Source organism: Lotus japonicus, chromosome 3 (assembly GCF_012489685.1).
Source record: "Lotus japonicus ecotype B-129 chromosome 3, LjGifu_v1.2".
NCBI lineage: Eukaryota > Viridiplantae > Streptophyta > Magnoliopsida > Fabales > Fabaceae > Lotus > Lotus japonicus.
The window spans coordinates 43036484-43047084 of record NC_080043.1 but is presented as its reverse complement, the minus strand read 5'-3'; the positions used below and the strand labels follow the sequence as shown (position 1 = coordinate 43047084).

The 10601-nt window shown below is 36.9% G+C and overlaps 1 protein-coding gene across 1 annotated transcript; it reads left to right on the top strand.

Annotated features, from left to right (window-relative positions):
- The first annotated feature begins 852 nt into the window (after window positions 1–852).
- On the top strand, window positions 853–8977 carry LOC130742843 (chaperone protein dnaJ C76, chloroplastic). The gene is made up of 9 exons (XM_057594940.1): window positions 853–1245; window positions 1640–1768; window positions 1871–1997; window positions 2689–2809; window positions 3026–3107; window positions 6202–6255; window positions 6655–6693; window positions 8099–8198; window positions 8703–8977. The coding sequence occupies exons 1-9, from the start codon at window positions 1021–1023 to the stop codon at window positions 8831–8833; spliced, it is 1008 nt and encodes a 335-aa protein (XP_057450923.1). The 5' UTR covers window positions 853–1020; the 3' UTR covers window positions 8834–8977.
- The last annotated feature ends 1624 nt before the right edge of the window (window positions 8978–10601 follow it).

Genomic DNA, 10601 nt, shown 5'->3' with positions numbered 1-10601 from the left:
ATATATACTTGATTGATTCTCCAAGCCTCCTTTACATGTGTCCTTCCAATAGTTCACTCTTCATGAATCACACATGTTACTCTCTCCTCATTTTACTCCGTTTGAATTCGATTCCAATTCAAACCAGAACCCAAAAAGAAGGTCAACTCTCACCCCACACCTCCTAGATCAGAACCCGCTTTGTTCACTGCCACCCCACAGCAAGTCCTCCTTCAACAGCGACATGGTCATCTACTCCGATCGCGACTCCCCTTTGCCTCAGATCTGTCACTGAGCGTCACTACTTTCAATCTCTAATCTGTCTCAGTTTCAATCGTCTGATTTCTCCCCCTTTGCAGCTTCACTTTCATCTCCTTGGTCAATTATATTATTTGTAATAGTATTTATCCCTTACTTTAGTGTTTTACACATGGATTCAATCGTATTTCCTATGTTAATTATAAATGAGTAATGATATATGGATCAAATTTTTATCTCACGAATACAACGAATTTGTTAACAACCAATCATATTCATATATTGAGGTTATGATTGGGAAAAAACAGAAATCTAAAAATTCAATGTATTAATTGATGTATCAAATACAATAGACATATTTCCTGTGCAACACGCTGATAAAGTAAACAATTTAAATCCAAATTCCATACAACCACTTCACAAGCAACATGAGTGAGCAAACTTCACAAGCCACAAGAATGAGCAATGCTGTTGCAGCATGTGTCCACGAGATGACACGTGCTATTCACAAGTAAAACCCACTTTGCCTCGATTCTCTCACTCCCTAGATTCCTCCAGGTTCTGTGGTTGTCTTTGGTTCTAACTTTGCCATGTCACCGTCACCAACCTGATACTTTGTCCCCAAAATTTTCTTCCTCCTCAAATAATTGAAAATACCCAATTTTCCATTCATGATAATATCAACAATCTTTTTTATTAATGTCATTTCTATTTCTTCTTTCAAAACTTCAATTTAACTTCACTATTACAACAAGAATCTTTTCAAAGAACTTGGTGTTTTGAATGGCTCAGTTACTATCTCCTGTGTACACAGAGGTTCCCAAAATCCACAACCCATCATTGAATTTGTATTCCAGAAGCATGTGGCGCATGCTGCCACAGACTTCAACTACCTTTGCAGCACACAGTGGCAAACGAAAGGGATTTGGCAGGGTGAGAGTTGCTACTGAGGAATCATTTTCTCCTATTAACGCTGCTGCAGATGACTATTATGCAGTTTTGGGTCTGGTAATCCATCATCAAGCTCTGAGTTTTCCCCTGTTTTATGCAGTCTTAACTTGCATGAATATGTGTTTTATAGAACTTTTTAACTTATTTTAATCCATGATTTTGATTGATTTTCTGAAGGGTGGCTTTGTTTTTTTATAGTGGGTCTTTCACAATTTTGTAATTTTTAATGGCAATAGGGAAAATCCAAGATCATAAATTAGGGGGGTTTTGCTATATCTAGTGTATGCTTTGATATATTTTTATGTTTTGATAAGCTTCTCTTTTTGTCAAAATCAATTTTGAAATCTAGAAGCTACTCATAGAAGTTTCTCTCTAGAATTGATTATGTCTTTGGAATCAATTGTAGAAGAGTTTTCAAACATGTAATTGGTTGTTTTGGTCCTTTTTCCAGCTTCCGGACGCCACACCAGCGCAGATCAAGAAGGCATACTACAATTGCATGAAAGCTTGCCACCCGGACTTGAGTGGCGATGATCCTGAGACTACAAATTTCTGCACCTTCATCAATGAAGTCTATGCGGTGGGTTTCATTCTGAATATCATAAATATTTAGATTGGGAAAAATGTGATTCTTATTTAATCCTTTTCTTTTCCTTTATGTAAATTAACAATTTCTGTGCAGGTGCTCAGTGATCCCGTTCAGCGGATGGTTTATGATGAAATTCATGGGTATTCTTTGACTTCAATCAATCCTTTCCTGGATGATAGCCCAAAGGATCATGTTTTTGTTGATGAATTCAGCTGCATAGGTACTTCCACTCAATCTTACAATGTTACCTTATATGTTCTTCTCAACCACTCCTGATACTGCCATCTTTCACGCCTTTTAGAAAATGAACTATGGTGTTATCTATTTTAGTGAAGGATTTCGCTCCTCTAAAGTGACTCACTTTAGAAGGTAAAGCGAGTCATCACAGCCATTGATTGACAGTTGTGATTGTGATCACATACTTGCACATGTATATCACATTCTTTAAATCACAATTGTTGATTTTCATATGACTTACTTTACCTTCAAAAGGGAGTCTCTCACCTTAGAGGAACCAAATCCTTTAGAGGGACCAAATCCTTTAGCGTAAAGCCGTAAACATAATTGTCCTTCCTTAATTCATGTATTAATTGATTTTCTCACCTAATTTCCTATTTAGCAGTTAGCTGTAATAGTATGCTTCACAATCTGATAACACTCTTAGTATAAAAACAATTTTAAATCTATGAGGAATGAGTCAAATAATGCAAAAGAGACTAAGACTACGTCTAAGTGTCTAAAATCTAATATCTGTGTTCCTGTGTACTTAAATGATATGCTTCATTTATTGATAGACCGATGATGCTTCATTATCTTTGTTAGATGCCTGTGATACGTCTAGAAATCCCTGCAGGTTCAGCTAAAATAATTTTGAGACATATTATGTAATTGTACTTCAAATCCTTGAACAGGCTGCAAAAATTGTGCCAATGTAGCATGTGATGTATTTGCAATAGAGGAAGACTTTGGAAGAGCCAGAGTACAGAACCAATGTGGGAACCCTGAACTAATTCAACAAGCTATTGATAGCTGGTATATCTCTGACCATCACTCTAATCACCCACTTTTGTGTTCATAGTTTCTACTTTTTATTATTGAAATTGATTTAAGTATGTTATTAGTGTGATTGAACCTACTTCTGCTCCTCCTTAATCACTATTGTCTATCACTATGACAATGACATTGTTTGTAAAGTACCTCAGCTAATGGAGATTCCTGAAATTAATTTCATTCTTCTTTTAATTTCAGCCCTGTTGATTGCATTCATTGGACATCAGCTGCACAGCTATCATTACTTGAAGATGAAATGCGACGTGTGGAAAGAGTCAATGTAAGGCCATGCCATAGAGCCTGTTTCTTCTTAATTTTATATCTTACGATCTCTATTCCTAAGATAATGTTATCACATCTTATTCTTTCCCTCTCTGTTGGATGGCTACTGATATGTGTGAGAAATAATTTTGACCAAAGAACTCATTCTTTTAAAGTTTTCATACTGAAATATTTCTTGATGGGTTTCTGATTATTATTCTCATGCACCCTTAATGTCCCTCCATATGTGTAAAGAGAAAAGACTAAGAGTGAGAGAAATAAATATTGTAATGGGATACACTGCAAGGTGCAACCTCCCTCATATAATACTAGGTTAAGAGTAGTACAACATGTAGTACAAAGTACATATGGGCCTGGCCCATAGACCCTACATCTAACCCTAACTCTTAACATAATCCTTAATGCTAACACTCCCCCTCAAGCTGGAGCATAGATATTAATCATGCCCAGCTTGTTACAAATAAAATCATTACGCACCTCATTCAAAGCCTTTGTAAACACAGCTACAAAGTACATATGGGCCTGGCCCATAGACCCTACATCTAACCCTAACTCTTAACATAATCCTTAATGCTAACACTCCCCCTCAAGCTGGAGCATAGATATTAATCATGCCCAGCTTGTTACAAATAAAATCATTACGCACCTCATTCAAAGCCTTTGTAAACACAGCTGCAAGTTGATCACCTGTTCTACTTCTAACATAAGAAGTGGACATAAGGTTTTGTTGAAGCTTTCACGGATAAAATGACAATCCACCTCAATAGGTTAGTTCTTTCATGAAAAACTGGATTTGATGATATGTAGGGCAGCCTGATTATCACACCATAGTTTCATTGGAGATATGCTCTCAATTCCCATTTCACTCAAGATTTGTCCTACCCGCATAAGTTCACAGGTAGTTTGAGCATTAGCACGATATTCAGTTTCTGCACTAGATCGTGCAACCACATTTTGCTTCTTGCTTTTCCAAGAAATGAAATTACGTCCCAAAAATACACAATGAGCATCTGAAAATGCCTTCACTCGCATATGTCCATGATCCCTGTATACAATACCTGTTTCTGAAGCTTTCTTCAAATACTTGACAATGCGAATCAATGCTTCCCAATGTGCGTCTGTTGGGGAGGACATAAACTGACTTACAACATCACTGGGAAGGCAATATCTGGTCCGGTAACTGTCAAGTAATTCAACTTACCCACCGATCTTCTATATTGCTGTGGGTCAGAGAAAGGAACTCCTTCAGCTGTAAGTTTCATTCCTGGTTCCATAGGGGTCGGGTCTTACATGATTTAGATCCCATAAGACCAGTCTCAGCTAGCAAATCCAAAACATACTTCCTCTGAGATATCATAATCCCATTCTTCGAGTACATAACTTCAATGCCCAAAAATATTTCAGAATTCCAAGATCTTTGGTCTGAAGGAAAGTCTTCAAGTGTCAACTCCTTTGCTCTCACTACCTGTAATCACAATATCATCAACATAAACAACCAATAAAATGCAGCCTTTATTAGTTTGCTTGAAAAACGCAGTGTAGTCACTCTCGCTTCTTCGTAAGCCAAACTCCACAACAACATTGAATCTTCCAAACCAGGACCTAGGTGATTGTTTTAGACCATACAATGATTTCTTTAGTCGACACACATTCCCACACTCCTCCTGAGCAACAAACTCGGGTGGTTGCTCCATGTATATCTCATTCTGTGAATCACCATGTAAAAATGCATTTTTCACATCTAACTGGAACAAAGGCCAATGATTAGTAGCAGCAAGAGAAATGAGAATGCGAACAGAGGATAATTTAGCATCAGGGGAAATAGTATCAGTGTAGTCGACCCCATATGTTTGAGCATATCCCTTGGCAACCAACCGAACTTTCAGGCGAGCCACATAACCGTTAGGGTTTACTTTAGTAGTGTTTACTCACTTACACCTAACCGCCTGTTTCCCCGCACGTAAAGGGACCAAATCCCAAGTCGCATTATGCTCAAGGGCCAGCATTTCCTTCTCCGTTGCGTCGTTTGCAGGACAAGTCCCCGTCAAATGCTCATCCTTTCCCATTCCTCCAAGGCTGACCTCCGCCAAATACTTCCACTCCACATAGTTCTCACCATCCCCATCAAGCTTGATGTCGGTGAGTTTGGACGAAGTAGTCATAAACACAGTGACTGGGGTCTTCCCTTCACCCTTAGTCTTAGAGTTGTCTTCAGCCATAACGCAGATAGTAATTACCAAAGAAATAAAAGAAACTCAATACTCAGCGAATGATATGAACGCTTGTTACCAACAGAAAACGCAAGTTCCCACCTTCAGAGCACATCGAAACACACCGTCGCACGTCGAAACGTCACCAAATCACCACCGACGGTTGTGAAAATCACTGGGCTTTCCTCAAACAGCAAAGACGCCCTGCTCTATACCTGAAACATATGCTATCTGGCTCCGAAACAGCACCTTCGCGATTACTTGCATAAACCGCGATTTCGGCATTCTGCCGATTTCTTCAAGATCTGGCCGCCAAAATATTTTTTCCTACCACCCGAGTAACCTTGGTTGGCCCTTTCTGAAGTGGCTGGGAGGAAAAAAATAATTTTCGGATTTTTTTTTTTGACAGGTTGAGAACCTAGGCTCTTGATACCATGTAAAGAGAACAAACTAAGAGAGAGAAAGAAATATTGTAATGGGATACACTGAATGTGCAGCCTCCCTCATATATATAATACTAGGTTAAGAGTACTACAAGATGTAGGACAAACTACAAAGTACATATGGGCCTGGCCCATAGACTCTACATCTAACCCTAACTCTTAACATAATCCTTAATGCTAGCAATATGAATTTTCAGTCTGTTTAGACTTTTGTGTTTGCTTCACTTTATAAAAGATGAAGTTCATCTCTCATAAGTATAATATGTTCCAAAGATAAATTATAGCTAACAAATTGGTTAAAATTGAGGTCATATTTTTTTCTTCACATGGTTTAAATCAAATTTCTATCACCAAATGGATTCTGAACATCTAAATTCATATGGTTAAGCATTTTTTTTGTACCATCAATATATCTACTGAGCATATCCAATATGAGCAGGTTGCCCTAATGCTTTCTGGGATGGGATCAGCATCGAGTGATGTTTTCAGAATGGTAAGAACTACTCACTGTCACAGACTACAGTACAGGCTCATTTATTTGTTTAGGTTTGTTTACTCCTAGTTTTTTTATCTACATTTTGTACATATTGAGGGTTGTTGAACCTTTCATAATTTCAAATATGGTTGAAATCATCATATATTCTGGAGCCCTGAAACATGGATGAAAGGCCTTGAAGTTGGAATTCTTCATTCTAACTCTCAAAACAACGGCTAAAAATCATGATTCAGAATATTACTTCATATTAGCACTTTCGTTATTCATTGTATAGATTTTATGCCTTTTCAGATAAAACCCTTTTAATCAGCATGCCTTCAATTTTAGTGTTTTGGCATCTATATAATATTTATGTGCTTCCTCTATCATACTTAAACCATCCTATAACAATGGCAGGCAAGTTCCCGATGGGAAAAGAGGCAGGCAAAAGTCTTGGTAAGACCTCTTATATTCACATTCACCGTTATTTCTTAATTTTTTTTTTTTTATAAGCCCCGTTTTTTCTTAATAGTTGAAGAATCATTAATTTGCATGCAGTTATTCTTATGGGAATTATATATCATGACTTCTCCTACCATTTTGAAAGATTGAGTTGAAAGGGAATGAACTGATGTCACCAATTTCTCATGAACCAAACTTATGACAACCCAATTTATAACTCCTAGGCAAGTCTACCTATTCGTTACGTAGTAATAAAAGATCAAACAAAAGGATTGTGGTATCTAGTACATATTTCCACTAATTTTGTTACTGAAAGGACGATTCAAAAGGTTGGTTGTTTGTTTAATATCCAGAAACTAGAATTAAATGAAAACAAAACAACCAAATAAAAAACCATAACCGTGGGCGTTGGAGAGCCGGGATCGGAGCCAGAATCTGCCATAGGAAAAAGAAAACTATTTTTTTTTCTGCTTTGACAAAACAATAAAATCTATACAAATCTAAACCTGATTACATGCGTAATTACATAGGTAAATAAATAAAGAAAATTGTAACCTAATATTCTATTATATTCTAGATGTTTTCAGATTGGAGTCAATTTTGATTTTAGTCCCTCCCCGGAAAAAACTTGCCGATATCTCCCTACAGTTGCAAGCATTTTGGTATTAGTCCTCGCCGGAGGACGGAGCTCCGGCGAGAGTGCTCAGTGGCATGCCAGAGCTGACGTGGCTTTATCGACATCATTTTTTTATCGTTTTTTGGGGTTTTTAGGTTCTTTTTTATCTTTCTTTCTAGTGAAACTAATTTCAGTTTTTGTATTTTTTTCAGTTTCTATTTGTTATTTTAATTAGAAAATAAATATCTGGAAATTAAAATTTAATGAAAAATGATGTGGATAAAGCCACGTCAGCTCTGGGCTGTCACTGGGCACTATCGCCGAAGCTCCGCCCTCCGACGAGGACTAATACCAAAATTCTTGCAACTGCAGGGAGATATCGGCAAGTTTTTTCCGGGGAGGGACTAAAATCAAAATTTACTACAAACACAGGGACCAATTTGACCATTAACCCTAGATTTTATATAAATGGAGAATAATATAGAGACTCCAATCCATTCTTGAGCACAAGTAACTGAAAGTTTTACATCTAGAATGCTTATTCCTTCAAGAAAAATACAGGCTTTATAGTTTACGATAATGCATGCTTAATAAAATAGAACACTTTCTGAAAAATCTTGGTTCTGAGGTTTGGACCAAACTGCTTGAACACAGACAAAGAAACTACTCAATTCACATTAATGAGGATGTTTTAAAATATGTGGAACCTTAAAATATTATTCATTAGCTTCACAGCATAATACATATTATTTGCACAATTAAACATTGATGTGTATCTTGCAGGATCAAGCAAGACAGAGAATGATGAAGCAGAAAGGCTCCGATGAAACAGATTCATACTGGGACAATCTTTGGGGCAAACCGAGAGACTACCAACGTTCAGGTATGAGATTTGCATATGTGAAAAGGTTTATAGTTTTAATTATTGGAAATTACTATAATATTAGTTAGCCAAGGCTTTTTCCTTTTTCATTGTATAGTTTCAGAACTTTATTTGAGCAGAGTTTTCATATTTGCAATTTCAAACCTCTTAGTAGTTATTAACAAATTTTGAATCTAAATTATAAATATGCTTTAGTAGGCCTGAATTCTGATTATTTGGTTGCGGCAAATACTGTCATATATATGAAGTTTATATTGGTTAGAACGAAACTTACATACAATACTATACGTACCGTTTGTGGTCCAATAAGAAAACACAACACTCACTTTCTTAATATTTTATTCATTTTGTTAATGTGATAACTTCCTCAATTTATTATTTTCCAACGCACGTGTCATGTTATAAATTGACAGTAATAGCGACATCTATTGAATTGTGTCTAGGTTTGGTCTGGTTGGTTTTGTTATACGACTTATAGTGTTTCAAATGATAACCATTTTGCAGAAGATGAAGTGAAAGAAAGAGCAAAAAGAGCTGCTGCTGCTGCTAGAAGATGGAGGGAGTACTCAAGGAAGGGTGTTGACAAGCCTCCCACATTTAAACTTCCAGAGGCAGCCTCAAGCAAGGACAAGTGACCCCTATTTCCCTACACATCTGGTCCCATGTAATTAATTCATCCATAGTTTGTCACATTCCATAATTGTATATGCAAAATTCTAATTTGGGTAAATATAACACATGATTTATAAATTTTATAATCTATACAGGGATTAATCATACTATCATAGAAAGGTAGTTCAATGTGCTTTGTTTTGTTTTACATAGACTACAAAGTCAAAGAAGTGGTGGAATTCCTACGTTTAAGTTGTTAGGCGTTTGAATCACTGATTCAGCAGAACAAATTTAAACAACCCATGCAATGAACTGATGATTCACCATATCTTCAAGCTACAGCAATGGAATGGAGGCAGCTAATTTTCATTATGCCTAAAATGATGCAAATAAATTATGCACTAACACTATGATTTCATTATTTATTTGAAGATACAAACTTGGGTGAAGTAGGGGGGATTTTCTGTTAAAAGGCAATCCAGATTGTTCTGGGTAATCAAAACATTTTACCTGTACTAAGATTTTAATGATGGTAAATACTATCATACCACAATTGTATCATACATGAGTGATGTGGACCAATAAGAATTGTTTTGACCGTAAACTTTGACTTCTTTATTTTTCTTTTTAAAAAATAACGAAAAACAAAAAAAAAAGATTTGTATTAATTATGTTATGGTCTTAAAAATTTTGTAATTTCATTAAGTGGTAACCTAATTTCATGAAACTTCTTTTTTGTGCGTTTTAGAATTTTCACATTCAGAAAAAGATATTAAGCTTCATCTTAACCCAGAAATTCATCTTCATCTTCTTTATTAGCATCTCCCTCACCAAAATCAAAACCCCACTTCATCTTCCACAATCCAGATTTGGAGAAAAGATCCACAAGCCCTCCCTACCATATCAAATCTCCATTCTCTCAAGAGGATTGATTCAGCTTCAAGGATCTCCTACTCATCAAGGATCGAATTGCACAACCCCAAGGCTTTAATGTATCCATTCCCTTCATAATATAACATCTTCCACATATCAAGCAAAAACGTAGTTGGCCACTTACACGACGCACAAACCCCGCTTCCATTTTGTGCAGCATGAACCAAAACGGTGACACCCAGATGATTTCTTCTTCAATTTTTTTTTTTTTTGTGAAATTTCCAGATCGCACTCAGACGTTGAATCCTCACCACCGCCCATCGACCTCGACCCCAAAAGCTCGACCCACGTCCTTTGTAGATAGAGAGCTTGACCCACTTCCTTCACAGATTGAGATTGGAAAACGATGGAGAGATCTAAGATGGTTCCTCCTCCTCGATCTGGGGTTTGGTCTGATCTGGGTTGAATCCCCACCATCGCTCAACCCACATCCTTCGTAGATCGAGATTCGAAATCGACCGAGAGATCTAAGACGGTGCCTCCTCCTCTTCCTTCTGGGTTTTGGGGTTTTTGATTCTCTAATTCGATGGTTGTTACAAAGCTTCAAACTTGATAGCGGTGGTGCTCTGATCTCGATTTTGGATGTTTTTTATCGTTTTGTTTTTACTGGGTTTCGCCAAACAAAGCTTGTCATTGTGCAGAGTTTGATTTTCTGGAAATTTTTTTGATGATGAAGATGAAGAACTTGATGAAGGAGGAGGAGGGTCATTCTCAATTGATTTATGGCTTAAATACTCTGGAGGTCCCTGAAATTGTACCCCGTATGAAAATAAGTCCCTGAATTTTTTTTTTCCGATTTCGGGTCCCTAGAAAAATTTGTTTGATCAAAATAAGTCCCTGAGCGTGTATACGCCGGAG